The 24,896-nt window shown below is 34.7% G+C and overlaps 3 protein-coding genes across 7 annotated transcripts in view; 2 read left to right on the top strand and 1 right to left on the bottom strand.

The window, feature by feature from the left end:
• The window catches only part of LOC128165435 (uncharacterized), a 75,635-nt gene that overhangs the window by 37,163 nt on the left and 13,576 nt on the right, over positions 1-24,896 (bottom strand). For all 5 annotated transcript variants that reach the window (XM_052829963.1, XM_052829959.1, XM_052829961.1 and 2 more), the window contains exons 22-25: positions 24,790-24,854; positions 24,463-24,597; positions 5,067-5,215; positions 3,553-3,665 (exon numbers count right to left, since the gene is read on the bottom strand). In XM_052829963.1, the coding sequence (XP_052685923.1) occupies positions 3,553-3,665; positions 5,067-5,215; positions 24,463-24,597; positions 24,790-24,854 (462 nt within the window). The remainder of the gene's footprint in view (positions 1-3,552; positions 3,666-5,066; positions 5,216-24,462; positions 24,598-24,789; positions 24,855-24,896) is intronic.
• On the top strand, positions 5,672-8,492 carry LOC128165436 (tripartite motif-containing protein 2-like). Its single transcript, XM_052829964.1, has 2 exons — positions 5,672-5,771; positions 6,575-8,492. Exon 2 carries the CDS (start codon positions 6,575-6,577, stop codon positions 8,297-8,299), a length of 1,725 nt encoding a protein of 574 aa, XP_052685924.1. The 5' UTR covers positions 5,672-5,771; the 3' UTR covers positions 8,300-8,492.
• Positions 16,409-18,259, top strand: LOC128165437 (E3 ubiquitin-protein ligase TRIM71-like). Its single transcript, XM_052829965.1, has one exon. The coding sequence runs from the start codon at positions 16,438-16,440 to the stop codon at positions 18,157-18,159; it is 1,722 nt and encodes a 573-aa protein (XP_052685925.1). The 5' UTR covers positions 16,409-16,437; the 3' UTR covers positions 18,160-18,259.

Below are 24,896 nucleotides of genomic sequence, written 5' to 3'. Positions count from 1 at the left end.
AGAAAGATAATGGAAGAGATAGAAAGATAAATAGAGGGATAGAGAGATAACAGGGATTTCCTGGAGTGTGAGAGCCTGCCAGTTGTGGGCCAAGGGGAGATAATAGAGTCTAAGGGAGATAATCTGTTAAGACTTTTATCTTGGAAATCAATGGAACACATGATGTACATGAAAATTAACATGGTATTTAGAAAAAAAAAATAGGCTGGTAATTGATCAAAACTCTACAAAAGTTGGACTGTTGCCTTGAAAAGCTTTGGAAATGATAACATTTGTCCTTGATTTTTAGTAAGAAATCAATTTCCTCAGGAAAAGGCAATCACTAGCAACCTTGTATGAATACAATTGTGAAAAAGTCCAGTAACCGTCAAATTATTGTATTTCTTCAATGTTGAAAAACGGAATTCTAACAACAGGTTTCAATTACTGCTATTTATTATTTTTTCTGGTCAGATCCAAAACCAGGGTAACCTAAGTCTCTGTTTGAATGACTCTCCCTCCTGCCAGGTCTTTCATATTCAAGTAAATCGCAAATAAAACAGAAATCTGTTCTCCGTTAACATCACCTGACCAGAAAACAAATGCCAGAACGTTTCAGCCACATCAGAAAACCAGAGGCCCTGACCAGCGATATCTATCTTTACCTATACATCAACAAAAATGATAAACAATAATAAATAGTTCTCCGACTGACACTAAGACTGTAGGAAACATAAAAATTCAATCAGATGCGAACACAAGTTTTAGCACCTTTTCTGACCTTAATTAACTCTTCATCTAAATTCACATGAGTACAATTATAGACTGTTTTTCGTACAGGAAGGGGTGCAGAGTACTTTAGACAGAATTTTCTCTAATCAAATTTACTATGTAACCTACATCACTTCACCAGCCACACAGGATGAAAACATCTTCTCAAGTTAAAGATTTTTGTGATATGTAACACTCAGATAAATTGGCTAATCTCAACTCTTCCCATTGGGAGAGATACAGGTTAAAAGCCATCTTCATTCCTGTGAATTTTATCCCTCTTTTGTGCAGTTCAGTTTCAATACTGCTTTTTATTTTCATTTCCCTGCATTACAATGAATAACCTACTGATTCTCCTGTGTTTTTTTTCCATACCTCTGTGACTTTTAACTCAGAAATCTATTCAAAGATGAAAATGCGATACCATTCAATGATTAAATTCATAATTCATCATTGCTACTAGAGCCAATAATTTCTAAAAATCAAAAGGGTCAGCTAAATACGGAAGACAGTGGTAACTCGATCATAGTCATGAATTAAAAATCACTGCCGAATGGCCGACTTAACGTTCATTTCCTGTTTTCATGTATTAATGATGTCACGTATTTATCAGATGTGTAGAACAATAGGAGAGTGAATCACCTATACAGGTTGATTGGATCGTTTCTTTATTCTCCCATTTACACTATAAACAAATGGTCTTAAATCTTGTTTAATGTCAAGTCTTTGACAGCTGGGGTTTTATACTTCTGTGATCAATTTTGTTTAAAGTTCATTTAAATTTTGTAGGTTTCATTTCCTAGTTACAATGTAAATTCTGATATTTTTTAACCTTTTATTGTTAATTTTTTCTTTAAACTCATTTTAAGAAAACTATGAATGAGTTTTTTGAAATTATAACTTAATTTTATGTCAATAAATTTGTTTATTAATAGGTAACATCAATTATACCAATTATTCTTTTTCAGTGAATTTAAGAAAACCGAAAAATATATAAGAAATAAGTATCAAATTTAATATTTTCTTTAAAATAAATTGAATTAGATTAAAAACAATTAAAATAACATACACCTCATAATTTACAGCTCCCATATCTTTTCATCTTTTTAATTAATTCATTAATTTTAAAATGCGAGGTACAACAATGATATAAAAATAAAGGTACAATTTAAGCCATAAAACCACCTAGAAAACAGCAGTAAAAGTCGGCCAGGATGATTTTTGACAAACAGTTGATTGTCACATTTTCCCTGTGAACTTGACATCCCAAGATTCTGTCTGCAACCCCGTGGGTCACACGCCCATTGAAGTCTTTCAATGTTTGTGACCACCAGAATGGCGTAATGGTACCGATATAAATCTTACATGAATAGAGTTTTATTAACACATGAAACAAACAATTAACACAATTTCTAATTACCAGAGCAATAAATGTCAGCTGTATCTCCAGTTTTATGTGAAACGTTTGCTAAGCCAAGTAATTATCAAATTACATATTATCAACCCATTTTTTTTTTTTTTTCATTATTTTCATTTTAAAATCAAAGTTCATATTTAAGACCTCATATTAAAATTTCAAGTTTCCATCTCACTTGCAGCTCTCAACACCACATGCACTGAAGCAAATAATACATGTACCGGTATATGTTTTGATCTGCAAGAAAATGTGTGATGATGTATTGCACTTCCTCTAAAATACTCAATCAAAAAAATATTTACCAGTATAATTTATGTGACTGATTATTTTTAAAAGGGTATCAGGGAACCAGACTATAAAAACATTCTTAAGGCCAATACTCAATCAGAAATAAAAAAAAATTAGAGGAAAACTTAAATATTTGGAGGCATTTATTTTAAGAGTTTGTTACATCTAAAACAAAGCATGATCCAGTACATGATATAAAATCAATTACCATTGAATAATGTTGCTTGTCCAGAGGATCATATGCTATTAAGGTTACTTTTCTACAAGCACTTGTTTATTCATATTTCACTTAACTCTGTCAACACATCAAAATCCCTATCAGAACATCTCTTTTGACAGGTCACCCCAAGGGAGATAAATCAGACTGTTTTCTCCAAATTCAGCAATGGATAGAGTTACCCACCTTAATACTAGCAGTGAACTCCAAAAATAAAAGCCCACATGTTACTTTTAATGTAGAAATAACTGTGCATAGATAACTTAAACTTTAGAGATGATTAGAAGGCTTTTGGGTGAATACTGGTATATTCACATGTGAGCTGACTTTCATGATAAAATTTTTACTTATGATCGTGTGTTTTATTGTATTACATGTAATTTGAGCAACTACATGTACTATTTTCAGCTTGCATTCACCTGATTTATAAAAGCAATAATATCCCGGGGATTCTGTTCTCTTAGAGCCAATGTACATTACTTTTAACAAACATATATAAAAGTCATTTGATATGATGTAAACATTGAGCAAATCGTTCATATCCTATCAATTCTCAAAACTTAAAAATATATCAGCAAGAATTTTGTTTAGACCATAAATAAATCACTATATATCTTTACAAATGCCAGTTGGTGAATGAATCTACTAATTCATTAATGAATCTCATTTATTCAACACATACAACAGGGCATGTTATAACTAGATTCTGCTTCCCTTTGGTCAACTAAAGGGTTAATGGGATTAATTCACTTCTGACTGTATTTGATCATCTCATAATACTCGATGAATGATTCTTTATCCCTTAAATAAACCCTTTCAGCATTCGGAAGAGGCTAATGTTACAGAGTTTCTGTGTTAGTATTGGGTTAGCAGGACCTACTTGTATTTCTCCGTTGGGATCTCTATTTTTGTCTCCAGGTTCTTTCTCCAGACTTCCAGCTCATCCAACTCCATCTTGGATTCAAGGGCTGCTAGGGCCTGCTCCGGTTTTATCTAAAAGTAATCAAAACAAGATAACCTCAAAACATATGCCTTATTAGAAAAAAATGTTTCTACATGCAATTACACTAAGAATGCTCCAATGTTTAAACCGTGATGGGTAACACAATAGTAAGGTCTTTATTTGGGACAGACAATTAACGTGGGTCTATGCTTGGTGCAGACACAATAAATGATACGTTAATTCATTATATTTACATTTTCCAGTGTCTTTGCCTGTGATAACACTACGTATCGATTTTGAACTATATAACACATAATACAAATGAAGCCAAATTGAGGCGCCAGCTGGGTTTGAATGTTTATATTTAAATATTTAATCGTACGATGGCTTAAAATTATATAAATATAAGTAATAAGGAATCATTCTTTGAATATTATCAGGTGATAATTTTGATCGGGGCGTGATCAAATCTAACATAAAGCCCTTCTATACATTTTACTTTTTTTTTCATTCTACATGTTGTACCAGTATACCAATATCACACCCAGTAAGCTGTATTTAATATTTTGCAGAAAAATAACCTTGAGCATGAATTCTTAATGAAACATCATATACCGGTACATAATGTAATTGCATAGACTATACGGTTCTATTTTAATTTTCTATTTAGCAATGAAAATGTCCACTTTCCATTGAGATATATATGCTAGTGAATTAAAATAAGGTCTTCTTAGTCAGGCCCTATAAACTTTATATATGCATAAAGGATATTTTTGAAGATCGCAAACACTGATTGGCTACCAATAAATTTAATATTTCACAGTACATGTATAAATAAATACATGGTAGAGCAACGTTTTAACTGATAAAAATACATGTAATTTAAATGCCACATATTTTGCTTTCATCGTTGTTCATTTAATGAATACATGTACCAATTTTTTTTTAGGACTTTTTTGTTAAGCTGATCTGGAAATTGCATGTTCATTGAAGTACGAAATCTAATGAATTATGAACAATTGACAGCAGCATTGGCCATGAATCTATCTATCTTTGTGTCACCTGGTTAACAGGTGCATGACTGTCAGTCAATATATTGGGTCTCAAAAGCTCAGCAATTAAGTCACTGGCATGGTGTGCCAAAGGCCTTGGGTTTGAATCCGGGTTGAGACTTTTAACATTTCATCACCTGTTACACTTGAAACTGTCCTTTTCACTAAATCGCCAAAAACTGATGCCCACAAACATTAATTAAACAACAGTACCACTTTTGAGTTTGTTAGATAAAGTTAAAGCTATATTAGTTGGTTTACAGAATATGCATGATGATATAATATCACCTTCAATTACCACTTAGGAGTTTGTGAAACATAGCTATAGCTATGTTAGTTAGTTAACAGAATAAAAATCATGATATATCACCTTCAAATAATGAAGAACTGTCTCATTACCTGGAAGAAGTGGTTAGCAGCGAGGCCTGGACCTGCAATTCTCCGCGCTACGAAACCATCGCTGATCGGGACCCGCCCCCTACTCCGGATGACCAGGAAATACATCATAGTGTCCCAAAGGCCACGCCCAAATCTCTTGGCCAGAGCAACTATAAAGATAACATTAACATTGTGATTACTTATATCTATAAATGCATTTTTTGGTATGTTAAAAAGCCAATTAGTAATACCGGTAGTCAGAAAATAATCATTTATCAATTTTGCATGACAATCATTCTCTTAGAGAAGTTTATAACCAAACATCTTATTGTCTAAATACTATATACCTATAACAATACACATTAAAAAAAAAACCAAATTAATGTTTTTCCAAAGAATAAAATAAATCAATAAAATTCTTTAATTGAAATAGAATTGAATTTTGTATTTCAAATCACAAAAGTAATAAAATTCATTTCAAAATTATTCTATAGAAAATTTATGCATAATGCTTACAGATAATTTTTAGTACTGGTAAATGAAATTTAAAACTGATAGATAGCTGCTTAACATGGTAGTATACAAGATGAGATTTAAATCTATTCTTATCCATAACCAAGAAGGTAAATAACAGATCTCGTTCAAATCTCGTTTTAAATCTCACTTGACATTCCATTTGTCAACCCTAGGTATATCCCCTTGTGTTTGTTTCACTAAAGTTATACAGTAAGTATTATCAATAAATTTAATTTTACTCCAGTATAACAAAACACTTGTGGGATTTGAAAATCTGCATTAAAACTGTCATTGCTACAGCTACTGTCAAATTTCTTAATGGATAAGAATGGTGGCAATGTGCCATGATTAATTTTGTGTTCCCCATGGTTATAAATTACAAGCTTCATAGTCCAAATAGGAAACAACTCATAATTTAGTAAATCCTTTGTTGTATATTAGCAATTACATTCACTTTTTAATGAGTAGTATGGGTTTGTGACTTGCACCTATATAGAGAGTACTTGTAAACAAACACTGGGTACGATAACCTAGGCCATTAATTGGCAGTGGAGCATGATGACCGTCAGTTAATCAGCTAATTATACGCATTTATTTTATTTTTATAAAAAAAAATTTAAATATCTAATCCATCTAATGGTGGTTAGGTTTGTGATTTTCATTATACCGGTAAAGGTATACAAAAGATAATGCATGGTGAATAGTGATAAGTCCACCACCAGTAAATTGAAATACCATGATGAAGAAAGCATGTAAATGTAGAGAAACAATCCTCTCCTTTAACTCATCAAAAATATTATGGTAATACTGTACTGCTTAAACAAAACATTTCATTGGTTTAACCAAAAATGGCTCTTATACAAAAACATGGAAGCTTTATTCAATATGTACAAGAACTTTAACAAGAGAATCTTATTTACATTATAATGAACTGGGCTGTTTAATAATAATCTCTTGACAAAAGAGTTGAATAATTCATCCAAACCTCACGCATAAATATCAATTACTTGTAGATGGCATTATCTGAATCCCAAATACCACCCGACGCCCAGCACTATCTGGTGTGTGGTATAGAAGACTGTGAGAGGAACTGCCAGTTCTACTGCAATCCTTGTCACCAACCGATGTGTGAACAATGCAAGGATGAACATCAGAAGAGTCCAAAAACCAAGAACCATGAAGTGGTCCCTTATCGACAACGCAAACATCAAATTCCAGTGGTAAAATGCAGTGATCATCCCACCAAGGATATAGACATTCTCTGTGATGAATGCAATGTGCCTTTATGCTCCAAATGTTCCACAATGCATGTCCACAAGGGGCATTCCTTTACAGACCTGGAGACAATTTATACAGAAAAATCTGTAGCATGTCGTCAAGAAATCCAAAAAATTCAAACCTACTTCATGCCAACAGCAAAAACTTTGCAAAAGGAAATAAAAATGGATGCCACAGAAATAAAGGCAGTCATGGATAGCATAAGATCATCCATGAGAGATGAAGCCAAGACTCTCAAAAAACTAGTAGATGAAGTGACATCAGATAATATAGAACAAGTCAACAAAATGGAAGAGTCACTAAAAGAGATGCTTCATAGTCAAGACAAAACATACCAAGATTACATCTCTTATCTTGAGGACCTTGTCAAACAGTTCCATGGCTACCTGTCCTCTACTCAACTTCAAAACAATCCTATCATTTTCTCACTTTCTGAACACTTAAAAATCCGACCCATACCAGAGACTACCAAACCAGTCCCTCCAGTTTTTACCGCTGGTCAATACAGCAAGGAGGATGTTGCCAAACTACTGGGTAGAGTAACTGTTCCTGACACTAAACCAGAGAACAGAAAAATAAAACCCATGGAGACTGCTGTATCTACACAGTTGAAACCTACAGGGAAACAGAGGAAACAAGACAGAGAGAAATCTGAAGTGAAACAATCACTGTCTCTGTCTCTGTCTTCCTCTGTCACCAAGGTCAGGGAGTACACAGTACCAGGTGTTAACAGGGTATATCATGTATCACTAGATAAATCAGGCAGACTCTGGGGCAGTGATTATGAAGGTAACCTTGTCCAAACAGATCTACAGGGGAATCAGCTACAGAAGATACAAACCAGTGGTGAATATGGCTACCACACAGGCACACAGGACGGGGATCTGATCTATATAGACAAAATCAACAAAGTCATCAATAGGATAGCACTGGATAATACAATCACTGAATTTATTAAAACAGATTCAAAACCTGACAGCATTCACTCCTCCCACATCAACGGGGACATACTGGTGGGAATGTATGGTAAAGTCACCAGGTACAACAAGAAAGGGAAAGAAATACAGAACATACAGAGGGACAACAAAGGGCAGGAACTGTATAGTTATCCAATCTATATCACAGAAAACATTAATGGTGATATCTGTACATCAGACTTAGTCAAACATGCTGTAGTGGTGGTGAATAAATCAGGACAACACAGGTTTTCCTACACAGGTCAAGGGTCAAAGTTTCGTCCCTGGGGACTGTGCACTGATCTCCTGGGTCACATCCTGGTCTGTGATCATCACAGTGACACAGTTGATCTTCTGGATCAGGATGGTCAGTTCTTGTGTCTACTACTCACAAAACAACAAGGGATAACATGTCCCTATAGTATGTGTGTGGATGATGAGAACAATCTTATTGTGGGACAAGGTATTTCAAACATACTGAGGATGTACAAGTATCTACAGTGATGCAATGTTAAACAGACAACTTGATGAAACTATTTACATGTATCGATATACTATTGAGTTGTATTATTTACAGAATATATTTACTTTTACAAGTTATTCTAATAATTACATTATAATAGACCTCTATTTTGTTAATAACCCCGGTAATTTATATCTGCAGAAAACCTGAAATAAATGTGTGGTACAGCTGGTATTTAGGATGTTGAATGCAGCAGAGGAAAACAAAACATGTACCGGTATTATTATTCTATATTTACATTTTCAACTGTCTTTGTCTGTGTCAACATTACGAATCGATTTTGAACCCTAAAACCCAATAACTTAAAACATGTGTGACACAAAATGGGGGTGTCTTATAGCATAACTGAAAAAATGGTATTAACGGTCACCTGAGTACTATTGCTCATACACAAAATTGTCTTATATATGCATTCAATTGAGTTTCATTATGGAGTAGAAGGTTAACATATTAAATCTTTTAATAAGGACATCTTAACTCTATAGCTTAGCACTAGACTTGGAGCTCGTAACAGTGTATGGCCTACTACAGAAAAAGTGCACAGATTCCATTCAAATTGTTTTTCCCATGGATGTAAACTTTCAAGATAGGTTTTATGTCTGTATGCTTTCATAGATAAACTAAAACAAGGTGGCTAGTATACTACCAGGTACTTATTAGTCCCCTACCGGTTTCACTGGAGGGGACTATAGCTTTCCTCTGCGTCCGTCAGTCCGTCTGTCTGTCCGTCCGTCAGTCCGTCCGTCTGTCCCACTTCAGTTTTCCACACTTTTTTTCTTTATGCATTTGAGGAATAATATGAAACTTGCTGAACAGCTTCAAAATGTCAAACTACAGATCAAGTTTACACTTTTGTAGCGTCTGATTGACAGATTTTCGAGAAAATTAATTTTTATACTCCAATTTTTTAATGTTCGGGTTCGTTATCGGGTTCAGAGTGTATTGAATAAACGAGGCCAGTATGTAGTCAGTAATAATATCATGCATTACTTGTACCATTCCTTTTATCATATCTAACAAAAAAATAAATTCTGTAAAATAGTGTTAAACATTGTGTTGTAAATTTAATCGGCAGGGGTTTTTTTTTGTATTATTACAATCGGGTTCGTTGTCGGGTTGGGCTGTTTAACTGTTTGGTTTGATTCGGGGTACAGAAGGCGGTAAGAAATGATATTGTGCATAACAGTGCATTGTTTTCACAAATTTTTACATGGGAATACAGAATAGACTTGGCGAAATTACAGGAGATGAAATAAAGAGTATTACTTCACCTATTTTGTATTTAATTTCTATATCAACCATATAGTTTTAATTTCCTCTGTTCTTTTTTCTCTGATTAAAGCATGATATCTCGTTTACACTTTACAATAGCTCTGAAATAGTTGTGTGCTTGGAAGCTTTCATAGAATAATACACACCGGTAGGGGACGTGTATTGCTTATGCAATACTCTCAGAATGCTTGTTACTTTACAATTAACAAGTCTATTTGTTTATTTTAAACAAGAGGCCAATAAGCCTTAACGGTCACCTGAGTACCAAAGCCCATACACAAAATTGTGGAGGAGTTTCATAAATGCATTTAATTGAGTTTCCTCCCTGCCTGAATTCTTTTGAAATGGACTCTTAATCCTATACTTTAGCACAAGACCTATTGCTCGTATCAGAGTGTATTACCTACTACTGAAAAGGTGCAAAGCTTCTATACAGGGTATTTTTGCCCAGGTATGTTAATTTTCAAAATAGGTGTTATGTTTATATGTTTTCAAAGAAAAACTAAAACAAGGGGGTTAATATACTACTTATTACTTTACTATTAACAAGTCTACTTGTTTATTTTAGGAAATTTAAAAACTGTTTTTGTTTCAAATGATAAAAACTTGTATAACTTTTTTGATCATACAACTTTTTTATTACATTATATTTAATGATATAATTACTAAATATAAACAAGCAAAGAAAGATAACTCCATTTTGAAAAGGCAAGGGAAGACAACTCCATTATATGTTATAATACTCTTCCCTGAACTCCTTTCAAATGCTTTCACAATATCATATCAATAATTTCGATGGACAGCTTTATTATTTTTCTTTTCTAAACATGTGAAGTAACTCATTTCTTTCAATTAAATTCTTGAGCAGAATAAAATAAGACAAATACATACCCCTCCCCCCCCCCCCCCCTCCACCTTTCCTAGCCACAACCCTTGCCTTACATGCAGGTGATAAGAAATATTATTAAAGATGACAGGGTATTTTTTTTTTCTAAATATGCAGTTAGTTTTTATTCCATGTTCTCTGTCTGTGGAGAAGAAGATTTTTAAACATTATGTGCATTAACACTATATGGTCATATTGCCCCGCTCCCACCCCTATGTCCTGAACCCCTGACCCATGGGTCATGAATTTCACAATTTAGGTAGAGGAGTTTGTGGACATCATAACCATGCATTCAGTTTTTTCTCCACATGTGTGGGAGTAAAGAAGAAGATTTTCTAAGATATAATACATTTTCACAATATGGCTAAATTAGCCCCACCCTATAGCCTGAACCCCTGACCCAGGGGCCATGAATTTCACAATTTAGGTAGAGGAGTTTGTGGACATCATAACCATGCATTCAGTTTTTTCCTCACATGTGTGGGAGTAAACAAGAAGATTTTCTAATATTTAATACATTTTCACTCTATGAATTAAATAAATTAATTGGCCCCGCCCTAGGGCCTAAACCCCTGTCCAAGGGGTCATGAATTTCACAATTTAGGTAGAAGGTTTCATGGACATCATAATCATGCATTCAGTTTTTTCCTAACATGTGTGGGAGTAGAGATAAAGATTTTTGAAAATTTTGCTTTTTTTTTGTGGCATATTCTACCCTGCCTGTGTCCCCCCCCCCCCCAGGGGAGGTAGAGCCATGAATTTCACAATTTAGATTCCTCTTACCATAGAGATGCTTCACACCAAAAATGGTAACAAATGGCCTTGTAGTTTTCAAGAAGAAGTTTAAAATATTAAATTGTTAACGCACGACACACAACGCACATACGCGCGACGACGGATGAAGACCAATTACAATTGGTCACCTGAGTGACTCGGGTCGTGATCCGGTTTAAAGTCAGGAGGAGAGTCGGTCATGCTCTGAAGGAAGACTGAATGTATTCATACGCCCCAGAATTGGTGATTGGGTCTTCTGTGTTATGCGTAAATATCACACAAATCTATCAATGCATTTTAATAGGAGGAAAGAAGGTGAAGGTAAATATATCCCAAATGAATCACCCAGAAAGCATTTTATTGTTTAATTGAATGTTACAGATTTCCAATGCAAACATAATGGGAAACATACACTGAATGTATATGTATTTGAAATCTAAGACATAGACTATAATGGCATCCCTTTCCTGCAATTTTTACTGTTAAACTGAAAGGGTCAAACATAACAAGTGATATAGAACCATTTTAACAAAACCTTGAAATTTCGGAAGGTAGAAGCTATCTTTTTCTTGCATCAAAAGAAGTTAAAAATGACACTGGTTTCAAGTGAAATATGCACTGATTGCATAGTTTTAGCTCAAAAGCCAAACATTTTAAATTTCAATCTTATTGAGTGTCAGCAATGAAATAGACAGGCCTATGTCACATTGCTGTTTGACACAAAGTCCAAACTCCTGTTAAATGGTTTTAAGTTTACATGACCGATAACATTCACAGGGGTGTGTTTAAATCTGTTAGTATATCAAGGTGAGATTTCAGTTTATATTTATTCACAACCAGGAAAGTAAATGAAGGTAAATTAGAGCTCTCGTTCAAATTTCGTTTTAAATCTCACTTGACGTTCCATTTGTCCACCCTACATTTATCTCCTTGTGCATTGTTTTATCAAAGATATACCGTAAGTATAAGATTTCTAATGCATCAAAAATGTCTTATTAAAAAATATTGTGAAGATACGATATTAAATTCACAACAGCCATTGTTGGTACATGTATTCTTAACAAGAGGTTTACTCAGGTACAGCAATAATTTAAATTGCGTGCCCCATGTTAATAATCTACCTGCTTCATCATGTTCATATAGTCAAAATCAAAAACTACTGATAAGTAAACTTATATTGCATTTAAGTGATATAATACCTATTTTAATAAATTTGATAATTAATATGTGGTTGTAAAGTAGTGACTTGCACCTACAATTAGTCATAGAATGCTTATAAATAAACATGGGAGTATGCTATCCAAGGGTCATAGATATGCAGTGATGTGACAATATTGTCAATCGGTAAATAATAAGCATTTATTTAATAGATATCATATCTAATGGGGTCAGGTTTCCTGTACTCATACATACCTGTTAACCTTTCAAAGCTGCTATGTGGGAGAATCTCCCCCTTACCAACTTGGCTAAGGGGGAGATTTTGCGTAAACGACGTTTTTTCACGTGAAATGCAAATATATATTAAAAATACTGTTAGATACCTTATTTTACCATTGTAATTAATGCATTTGCAATCATTTTAAATTTTATTATTTCTATGACTACCAGTGTGCAATTACAGCTTGTGTTGCTGTACAAGTTCAGAAAACTATTATTTTGTTTGCATGGTACAATACAAGAATTCAAGAGTGCCACTTTTTATATTAAGTCTTTCTATTGTTCAGTTTTGAACCATCACTGCATGCTGACATCTAGGGTAAACACAGTTCTATTTTCTAAAATTTATTTTGCCTATTTTGAATTTGCAGTGAAACCCAGTTAAGAAAATACCAGAAAATAATATTCATTAAAATTATTTTTTGCCTTATATATAGGATAGATTTTTAATTCACAAAACAATTTTAACATGTATTTCTCCAGTATCATTTAAAAATGATTTCTGTTGTAATGTCTATAGCATCCCTGTAATTCATAGTACCGGTACTATAAACTTTAAAAACTCTTGTGAAATGCTTTTACACTTTTTCCTCGAGCTTCACTTTATTGGTAGCTTGTATAAACACTCAGTGTTCCAAACTCACTTTGATTTTTACCGACTGTGCTGGCCAGACAGAATTAGTCACGACCCACTGCACGTGGCTTGGGTGCTTTGGTGGCAGGGGACAGTTTTTTTGATCCAATTCATTGTAGCCAAGGGATGCGTGTCTTCGGAACTCTGTAACTAGAATTTCCTCAGTTCCCATTCAGCACAAATACCTTTAATTCACTCTTTATAAGGCCAATCACCAATTTCTGAAGAAAATTGCTAATCAAAACCTGTAAAATTCTCTACATACTGGTTTTTATGAGATTTTGACCCTTTCATATTTTGCTAATTTTTCATGATTTTTCAGCTTTTTAGACCTCCCCCAGCTAATTCCCTGCAGAGGGTTGACCTTCCGTACCGCGTGCATGCTGCACTATCACATGTCAGAAACTTACCGGTGTATAGTTTACAATGTCCCATCCACCTACTTTTCGTGTTATTTTACCTCCCGTCTGTAACTTGCAATTTCACTGTGTAAAGTCAGCACAACAGTCAAAGCCGCAGGTTTCGCATTTTACTTCTGATTCTCATGTACCTAACATAAGGGGCCTACATATTGCATATCAATTTCAACAAGAGACACCCCTCTAACTAATGATAATCATTAAAAATCATTTCATGAATTTTAGCAACACTCATAAGCCTTCAAGTACAGCAACTCTCAATTTTACAAAAATATTGACGGGTACTTTATTCGAAACTGTCCCTTGCTACCTTTACCTGTGCACCTGTTAAGTGACACCACTGGCTGTTATTGTTTTCTTTGGTGTTACAGAGTAAAATCAAGATGTTTTAAGCTTTCACTTATTTTTTATAAGGCCTATGCATAACTATATAAATACGTAACTGATTTAAGTCAAAACCGGAAGTAATCGTAAAAAGTAATCTGGGCTATAACATGTCATACTATGATCACGGTAGATAGTACTTGGATGGATTTTGATTTATTCAAGCTACACTGCAGCTTTTTTAGTTCAAAATGAGAGAAAAACCCGCAGTGGATGTTGAAATTTGCATATTAAGATTCAGAATTGGGGAGGGGGGGGTATGGGGAAGACAAATACGATTGCGGGAGAAATTTGTCGCGCGGGAGATAGGTTGGATGCGGGAGATCTTAGATTTTTAGGCCGTTTTGCGGGAGTCTCCCGCGCATTGCGGGAGGGTTAACAGGTATGTCATATCTTATTTTTTTTAGTGTAAATGGTTTTTACTCTGATGATAATAATTTAAACAGAGTTTAGTAACAAGAACTGACCCAGTCAAACTTAAAGACAAAGATGATGAAAGCATGAAGTTTCAACATGTAGAAAAATCAATTGCTCCCTCAATTAACAATGAAGCACTTTACTACTTAAACAAAATGTCCTATCAGTTAAACCAAATTATTCTAATACATGGAGAATCTCTTATGTGACAGTGCATGATTTTTATCCAAAGAGTTATTTGGGTTTTTGTTTTATCTCCTGGCCTATTCTTGAGGGTAAAAAAAAAAGTTGACCCCCTTAAATTGGGGATGCCAGAAGGAAACATGTATAACATGTATTGCTTTTATATGCAATACTCTCAGAATGCATTTTATGATTTAATCTTAACAAGAATAGAATTCCTGGGTCCCCCGCCGGTCAGGCAAACTAGTATCAAGTCTATCGACCAAGGCTGGTTTTCGAACTTGACCAAGGTATTAGTGGTATAAACATTTGGTATAAATTTAATGAAAATCTGTCAAAATTTGTAGGCATGAGAGCGCTTACAAGGTCAATTTTTGGATAAAACGGAGTCATTATTGTGGTCAAAGTCCCATAACTCCAACAAAAAGTATCGACCAATGCTGATTTTCAAACTTGACCAAGGTATTAGTGGTATAAACATTTGGTATAAATTTGATGAAAATCCGTCAAAATTTGTAGGCATGAGAGCGCTTACAAGGTCAATTTTTGGATAAAACGGGGTCATGATTGTGGTCAAAGTCCCATAACTCCAACAAAAAGTATCGACCAATGCTGATTTTCGAACTTGACCAAGGTATTAGTGGTATAAACATTTGGTATAAATTTGATGAAAATCCGTCAAAATTTGTAGGCATGAGAGCGCTTACAAGGTCAATTTTTTGATAAAACGAAGTCATTATTGTGGTCAAAGTCCCATAACTCCAACAAAAAGTATCGACCAATGCTGATGTTCGAACTTGACCAAGGTATTAGTGGTATAAACATTTGGTATAAATTTAATGAAAATCCGTCAAAATTTGTAGGCATGAGAGCGCTTACAAGGTCAATTTTTTGATAAAACGGAGTCATTATTGTGGTCATAGTCCCATAACTCCAACAAAAAGTATCGACCAATGCTGATTTTCGAACTCGACCAAGGTATTAGTGGTATAAACATTTGGTATAAATTTAATGAAAATCCTTCAAAATTTGTAGGCATGAGAGCGCTTACAAGGTCAATTTTTTGATAAAACGGAGTCATTATTGTGGTCAAAGTCCCATAACTCCAACAAAAAGTATCGACCAATGCTGATTTTCGAACTTGACCAAGATAATAGTGATATTAACATTTGGTATAAATTTAATGAAAATCCGGCAAAATTTGTTGGCATGAGAGCGCTTACAAGGTCAATTTTTTGATAAAACGGAGTCATTATTGTGGTCAAAGTCCCATAACTCCAACAAAAAGTATCGACCAATGCTGATTTTCGAACTTGACCAAGATAATAGTGATATTAACATTTGGTATAAATTTAATGAAAATCCGGCAAAATTTGTTGGCATGAGAGCGCTTACAAAAAAGTGTGACGGACGGACGCACGGACACACGGACGCACGGACCCACGGACACACGGACCCACGGACACACGGACCCACGGACCCACGGACACACGGACGGACGCCCGGCATTTCTATGTCCCCGCACCGCGTTGCGGCGGGGGACAATTAAACTATACTTGATAAAAATAGGGATATTTATGATTACATAAATCAGATATTACATGTAATTGCATTTTTTATTAATGTTATAATCAATTAAATTAAATAATTCCAAAATCAGTTACAAATGAATTATTTGTCCAAACTAATCACATGATACTGAATTACTTGTAGATGGCACTATCTGAATCCCAAATACCACCTGACGCCCAGCACTATCTGGTGTGTGGCTTTGAAGACTGTGAGAGGAACTGCCTGTTTTACTGCAATCCTTGTCACCAACTGATGTGTGAACAATGCAAGGACAACCATCAGAAGAGTCCAAAAACCAAGAACCATGAAGTGGTCCCTTACCGGGAACGTAAACGACAAATTCCAGTGGAGAAATGCAGCAACCACCCCACTAAGGATATAGACATTCTTTGTGATGAATGCAATGTGCCTTTATGCTCCAAGTGTTCTACAATGCCTGTCCACAAGGGGCATTCCTTTATTGACTTGGAGACAATTTATACAGAAAAATCTGCAGCATGTACAGAAGAAATCCAAAAAATTCAAACATACTTCATGCCAACAGCAAAAGATTTGCAAAAGGAAATAAAAATGGATGCCACAGAAATAAAGGCAATCATAGATAGCATAAGATCATCCATGAGGGATGAAGCCAAGTCTCTCAAAAAACTGGTAGACGAAGTGACATCAGATAACATAGAACAAGTCAACAAAATGGAAGAGTCCCTAAAAGAGATGCTTCAGAGTCAAGACAAAACATACCAAGATTACATCTCCTATCTGGAGGACCTTGTCAAACAGTTCCAGGGCTACCTGTCCTCTACTCAACTTCAATGCAATCCCATCCTTTCCTCACTTTCTGAACACCTAAAAATCCGACCCATACCAGAGACCACCAAATCAGTCCCTCCAGTATTTACTGCTGGTCAATACAGCAAGGAGGATGTTGTCAAACTACTGGGTAGAGTAACTGTTCCTGACACTAAGCCTGAGAACAGAAAAATAAAACCCATGGAGACTGCTGTCTCTATACAGTTAAAACCTACAGGAAAACAGAGGAAACAAGACAGAGAGAAATCTGACATGAAACAAACACAGTCTCAATCTTCCTCTGTCACCAAGGTCAGGGAGTACACAGTACCAGGTGTTGATGGTGTTTATCATGTATCACTAGGTAAATCTGGCAGACTCTGGGGCAGTGATAAAAAAGGTAACCTTGTCCAAACAGATCTACAGGGGAATCAGCTACAGAAGATACAAACCAGTGGTGGATATGAAGGCTACCACACAGTCACACAGGACGGGGATCTGATCTATATAGACAAAGACAACAAAGTCATCAATAGGATAGCACTGGATAATACAATCACTGAATTCATTAAAACAGGAGGTGGGATATTACCACTCAGCATACACTCCTCCCACATCATTGGGGACCTACTGGTGGGGATGATTTGTAAAGTTACCAGGTACAACAAGACAGGGAAAGAAATACAGAACATAGAGAGGGACAACAAAGGACAGGAACTGTACAGATGTCCACACTACATCACAGAAAACATTAATGGTGATATCTGTACATCAGACATAAAAATAGTAGTGGTGGTGAATAAATCAGGACAACACAGGTTCTCCTACACAGGTCAGGGGTCACAGTTTGATTCCCGTGGACTGTGCACTGATCTCCTGGGTCACATCCTGGTGTGTGATTTCTACAGTGACACAGTTGATCTTCTGGATCAGGATGGTCAGTTTTTGTGTCATCTACTCACAAAACAACAAGGGGTAACACACCCCCATAGTGTGTGTGTGGATGATGAGAACAATCTTATTGTGGGACGAAATAACACCAACACACTGACAGTGTACAAGTATCTACAGTGATGGTGCAATGTCACAATAACAACATGATGAAACTATTTACATGTATCATTATGCTATTAAGTTGTAATATTTAAAGAATCTAGTTACTTTTACATGTTGTTCTTACATTTACATTGCAATAGACCTCTAATATGTTAATTTTTTTTTGTTATACTTTCATGTTAAATACTGAAATCTGATTGGTTTAGACGCAGTTCATAATCTGTTCTATCTCCTCAGCGGTAGCAACGCACTTAGCAACGGGTAACATTACGAATTGTCACTTGCGCGAAAATCATGCGCGTACGGTTCACCTCAGAATTCACGTAATTCCTATCTAAAAGCAGTGATGTTTTCTTAAAAATCAAGACATTCAGTATAACAAAATAAATAGTGCCTGTTTGGGAGGATAACAGTTGAAATTGACACCCCTCGAAAACCATTGTCAACCGACGCGAAGCGGAGGTTGACAATGTTTTCGAGGGGTGTCAATTTCAACTGTTACCCTCGCAAACAGGCACTATTTATATATTGTTATACTTTCATGTTAAATACTGAAATCTGATTGGTTTAGACGCAGTAAATAATTTTTTCTATTACCCTCAGCGTTAGCAACGCACTTAGCAACGGGTAACATTAAAAATTGTTACATGCGCGAAAATTATGCGCGTAGGGTTCGCAGTAGAATTCACGTTATTCCTATGTAAAAGCAGTTAAGTTTTCTTTAAAATTAAGACATTCAGTATAACAAAATAAATAGTGCCTGTTTGGGAGGATAACAGTTGAAATTGACACCCCTCGAAAACCATTGTCAACCTCCGCTTTGCGTTGAAATGAATGCTTATTTTTTTATACTGTCGTTCCATAACACACCAGGCTGTGCAAACAAATTGAATACCGCGCCTTAGCGCAGTATGATAATTTGTCTGCATGGCCTAGTGTGTTATAGGACCGATGATATCCAAAAATAAGCATTCAATGCTTATATTGTTAAAACTGACAGGAGTGAAATTATTTATAATGATTGGTCGAAACCTACAGCCACCTAAGTAAATCAATAACTGCATGAAATAATCATGATGATGCCAGACTCAAAGTCTCAAAGGGGACGATTTGGCTGTTTCTTTTAGCTAACGTACTAATGTACATTAACAGTGATTTAGTGAATTTTACTTCCTTTTCAGAATCAATTTATTAATTAGTTAGAAGAATGATGTTAATATCTATACTACTATATTAAAATAATAGACTCAAATTTTCAAGCTTTAATAACGATAAATCGGAAGAGTACTGCTGTCTTTTGTTTTATATATTTTAAACATCATTGGTACTTGAAGATTACCAATTTGTTTTTATTTTTTCTCAATCAAGCTTCGTTAATTAATAATCAACGAAAATTCCTCAAAAAATTCCAATAATCATCTGAATTTTTTGGATTTTACAATCTTATGCATGCGCATTACATTCGCACTAAACCACGGGAGGCTCTTTATTTTATGTTTCCACAATATCACATTTGCATCGGTAAACTTGGAAACGATAAAACAAATGCGTGTTCATTTTCATTGGAAATTTTTCTGTTCATCAAAGAAAATATGGGAGATAACTCTTACACAGTGCATTTATATAAAAAAAAATCCAGAGAGTTTCGAATGTCAACATGGTGTGTAAAAAACGTTGTCGAAATATGTTGAATTCTGCAATTTTATAATTAAACTTTTGAAAGAAAGGTATTTACAGCTTCAGCATGGTTTGTTGTGTTATTTTCAATGCAACTTTATTAATTTTCTCCAGAGACATAAATAAAATGTTACAGTTGTCTCTGTTTTCTTCAAAATCGTTTTGGAGCGATTCTGCAATTTTCTGCTACATTAGGGCAATATGGGAGGCATTTTAACTGTGGTGAAGGCCTTTCCTGAGACACAGTTAGATTATTCCAACTCATCAGAGTGTAGTGAAATTAATAGCCTAAACATTATTGTAGGCTTCAAGTTTGGTTATGCAAATGTCAATAATATACTGTGTTTCGATGTATCTTTTTTTGTAAATGCCAGTTATCATATGCAATGTCAACCAGTGCGTGCACGGGTCAAAGTCTAGTAAACAATAAAATGCTTTCTTTGATGATTCATGCGGGTTATGAAGGTAGGAATCATTGCAGAATTTTTTTTTCATAACCCACTAATGCGGGTTATTCATTTTTTCTGCAATGTCATTACCTTCGAATTCATATCCGGAATGAATCACCTAAGAAAGCATTTTATTGTTTAAATATATGCTCTTTGTCAGAGACATGAATAATAGATGGTACGGTCATTATAGAACATGTTATTTAGTGAGCTTTTGTGGCAAAAAATATAGTGACAGAGACATTGCCAGGAAAAAAATTTGGATATGAAATAGAACTGGTTTAACAATTATTTTTCAAAACATATATCAAATTGGTTATGTAACTTTGAACATTTCATTCATCTTAATTCAGTAAATCTATTCAAAATGTGTGATGTTGGTTACTTGTGTTTATACTCCCGTTATCAGATTTGAGGTACAGTGTGTGTTATTGAAAATTAAATGTGGGAAACATATACTGAATGTATATGTAATTGAAATCTAAGATATTATAGACTATAACAGCATTTCTTTCCTGCAATTTTTACTGGTAAATTAAAAGAGTCAAACAGAAGAAGTGATACAGAACCATTTTAAGAAGACCTTGGACTTTTAGTATGTTGCAACTATCTTTTTCTTGAATCAAAACAAGTTAAAAACAAGTGAAAAGCTGTCAATGTGACAGCAAACTGGGTTTTCTTTTATGTAAACTGTATCCATAATCCATGTCAACCCTTATCCAGTGAAGTGGAGTACCCTACATGTATATGCAACATTTTGCCAAAAAATGATTAAGTTCAAAAGCTGGTATTTTTTTCATAAATTATCGGAAATCAAAATCCTAGAAATATGCACACCTCTGATATATGTACAATTGATCTGCAAAAGAACAACTTCCTATCTTGAGAACTGTAGGAGGAGTTATCCGTACAATGAGGGTACCCTTTTGGCAGCTGCCCGCCCGCCCGCCATTTTCACCATTTTAATAACCGGATTTTTCCGTTGGAAAACCAGGTTAATGACGCTGGTTTCAAGTAAAATACATGTATGCACTGATTGCATAGTTTTAGCTCAAAAGCCAAACATTCTTAATTTCAATCTTGTTGAGTGTCAGCAATGAAATAGACAGGCCTATGTCACATTGCTGTTTGACACAACTACCCAAAGTCCAAACTCCTGTTCAACGGTTTTAAGTTTACATGACTGATAACATTCACAGGGGTGTATTTAAATCTGTTAGTGTATTAAGGTGAGATTTCAATTTATTTCTATTCACAACCAGGAAAGTAAATGAAGGTAAATTAGAGCTCTCGTTCAAATCTCGTTTTAAATCTCAGTGTCATTCCATATGTCCACCCTAGATTTATCACCTTGTGCATTGTTTTATCAAAGATATACAGTAGGGATGGGACGATCCACAGATGCACCGGTGCATCACGGTATTTATTTTGACGATATTTGGATCGATACATTTACCATTAATACAACGATACCTAAGCAAACTTTTTTTTATTGTCCAAAAATATCCGAGCTTCATATATCGGCTATTTTTAGTCTGCGCGCGTAAAATGAAAGTACAAAGATGGCGGAAAACCTTGTAAAGTTGTCAAAACTGTTAGGAAGCTAAATCTGGAGTGTGGACAACTTTTGGATTACTTGTTTATGAAAAAGTAGTGTATATGAGACTTAAGTAATTTGTAAATTGTGCAACGCTCATTTTAAATATATCAAAATAACTTTGGACATGCGGTAATACATCGACAGATTGAATAAATTTTTAACCCTTATTCATGTTTTCATTTAGTTGCAATGTATCGTGATATTTATCGTATTGCATCTCATGTATCGTGATATGTACCGAATCGGCTAAGTACAGAATCGTCCCAGCCCTAATATACAGTAAGTATAAGATTTCTAATGCATCAAAAATGTCTTATATAAGGAATAAAGAATCATTCTTTGAGTATTATGAGGTGATAATTTTGGTCGGGGCGTGATCAAATCCAATAAAGCCCGAAGGGCTCTATGATAGATTTGATCACGCCCCGACCGAAATTATCACCTCATAATATTCAAAGAATGATTCCTTATTACTTATAAAATTTTTAGCCATCGTACAATTAAATATTTAAATATAAATAAGCAAACCCCGATGGCTCCTCAATTTGGCGTCACTTGTATTATGGGTTAAATAATACAAAATAGATACGTAGTGTTATCACATGCAAAGAGACTGGAAAATGTAAATATTAAAAAATATTGCGAAGATACGATATTATATTTACATCTACAAAGCATAATTTCCTCTATTTCTTATGGAAACTTATAGTTACCCCAGGTAATTCATTGCTCTATGGAAACAGCCAGACTGAAATCTACTCGCCCTATTTATCAATTGGTCGATATCTACAGCGGTCGAAGTGACAGGACTGAAAATGACACGCCCTGTTTATCAATTGGTCTGAACCCACAGCGACCTTAGTAAAATCCCGGACTGCACTAAATAATCATGATGATGCCAGACTCAAAGTCTCACAGGAGATGATTTGGCTGTTTCTTTTAGCTAACGTACTTTTGTACATTAACAGTAATTTAGTGAATTTTACTAACTTTTCATAATCAGTTTATTAATTAGTTAAAGAAAGATGTTAATATAAACAATAAAATGTTTTCTTTAATGATTCATGCAGGTTATGAAGGTAGCGATCATTGCAGGAAAAATTTACATAATGCGGGTTATGTATTTTTCCTGCAATGTCGCTACCTTTATATCCCAAATGAATCACCAAAGGAAGCATTTTATTGTTTAAAAATTTACAACAGCCATTGTTGGTACATGTATTCTTAACAAGAGGTTTACTCAGGTACAGCAATAATTTAAATTGAGTGCCCCATGTTGATAAACTACCTCCTTCATCATGTTCATAGTCAAAATCAAAAACTACTGATAAGTAAATTAACCTTTATTGCATTGAAGTGATATCATATGCATTTTAATTAATTTGATAATTAATATGTTTGTAAAGCAGTGACTTGCACCTTCAATTAGTCATAGAATGCTTATAAATAAACATGGGAGTATGCTAACCAAGGGTCATAGATATGCAGTGATGTGACAATCTTGTCAATCGGTAAATAATAAGCATTTATTTAATAGATATCATATCTAATGGGGTCAGGTTTCCTGTACTCATATCTTATTTTTTTTAATGTAAATGGTTTTTACTCTAATGATAATAATTTAAACAGAGTTTAGTGACAAGAACTGACCCAGTCAAACTTTATGACAAAGATGATGAAAGCGTGAACATGTTGAAAAAGCAATTGCTCCCTCAATTAACAATGAAACACTTAAATAAAATGTCCTATCAGTTAAACCAAATTATTCTAATACATGGAGAATCTCTTATGTGATGGTGCTATAGCATTGAATGATTTATTTTTGACGTCGTCGCGTCAATAACTGCCGTCAGGTGAGCAGACAAATTGAATAACGCGCGTTAGCGCGTTATGATAATTTGTCTGCTCACCTGGCGGCAGTTATTGACACCACGACGTCAAAAATAAATCATTTAAGGTCAGACGACACATTCCTCTATTTTAGATAACTTTTTCCAGGAATTTGTTAATGGTTTACTACTACTTTGACAAGCTTTCTTGCAAAAAATTAGGGTACCATACCAGGCATTTCTGCAAAATACTAGAGTATGCAATTTCCTATATAATCTTCTTGAAAATACACTTGAATTGATGATACAAAAATAAATACATCTACAGCAAATCGAAATTCACTATAATAGAACTATATCTCCGCCGGGGCGTGGCTTTGAACTCACGACCTCTAGAACCTATACGCTTCTGGCTGTGAGCGGCCACGGTTCTAACCACTCGACCATCTAGACATGTAACCAAATCCAAGTAATTGTTGATCATTTTTAAAGTAATTATAAAATTAATATTTTTTAATGTTACACAGACAACTTGATGAAACTTTTTTCAGGGATCTTTCAACTATATAACTTTATTGTAGGCATCATATATATCAAGTAGCCAAAAAATACAGATCTATTTAAAGATCATGTATGGTAGATCTATCACTTACATTTTTAAGCACTCACAATGTCAACAAGCTAACACTATATACATTGTAATGGGATCTCGACACATATAATCATGCATATGTAGTATGTAGTTTGATGTCTTTAAGTGACTTACACACAGATACTCCGAGAGCAGCCATTGGACACAGCAGTGAGCCAGTGATTAAGGCAGCGATTGGCTGGAGGAGGCCCATAATCAACATCCTGTAGATCGTCGCCTCGAACACGATGGAGAACTTGTTATTGTCAGCTGCAGAGAGAACATCCAATTAAATTGTAGTACCAGGTAATTAAAATATAGGGGTATGCATTGTACAATATCTGGTGGTGATACTGAAGAATTTGATGATAAAATGTGTGAAAATACATACTCTGTCAAAGATAAGAAATTGCTGAATAAAGTAATTGTCATCTGAGATTTCTGTTAAATGTGTGTACTAACCTGGACTGTCAAAGTCAAAGATCAGTACTCCTACTAAATGAAACAGCAGAGTGGCTATTGGCACCCTACAAAGAGAAAAAATTACTATAATGTACTACATGTACATT

The sequence above is a fragment of the Crassostrea angulata genome, chromosome 10 (genome assembly GCF_025612915.1).
Source record: "Crassostrea angulata isolate pt1a10 chromosome 10, ASM2561291v2, whole genome shotgun sequence".
Classification (NCBI taxonomy): domain Eukaryota; kingdom Metazoa; phylum Mollusca; class Bivalvia; order Ostreida; family Ostreidae; genus Magallana; species Magallana angulata.
The sequence above is the reverse complement of the archived record's forward strand: the minus strand, read 5'-3'. Positions and strand labels throughout refer to the sequence as shown.

What these genes read in the sequence shown, in the direction of transcription:
- LOC128165436 (XM_052829964.1), top strand. Translation starts at nt 6,575, where the DNA reads ATGGCATTATCTGAATCCCAAATACCACCCGACGCCCAGCACTATCTG.
- LOC128165437 (XM_052829965.1), top strand. Translation starts at nt 16,438, where the DNA reads ATGGCACTATCTGAATCCCAAATACCACCTGACGCCCAGCACTATCTG.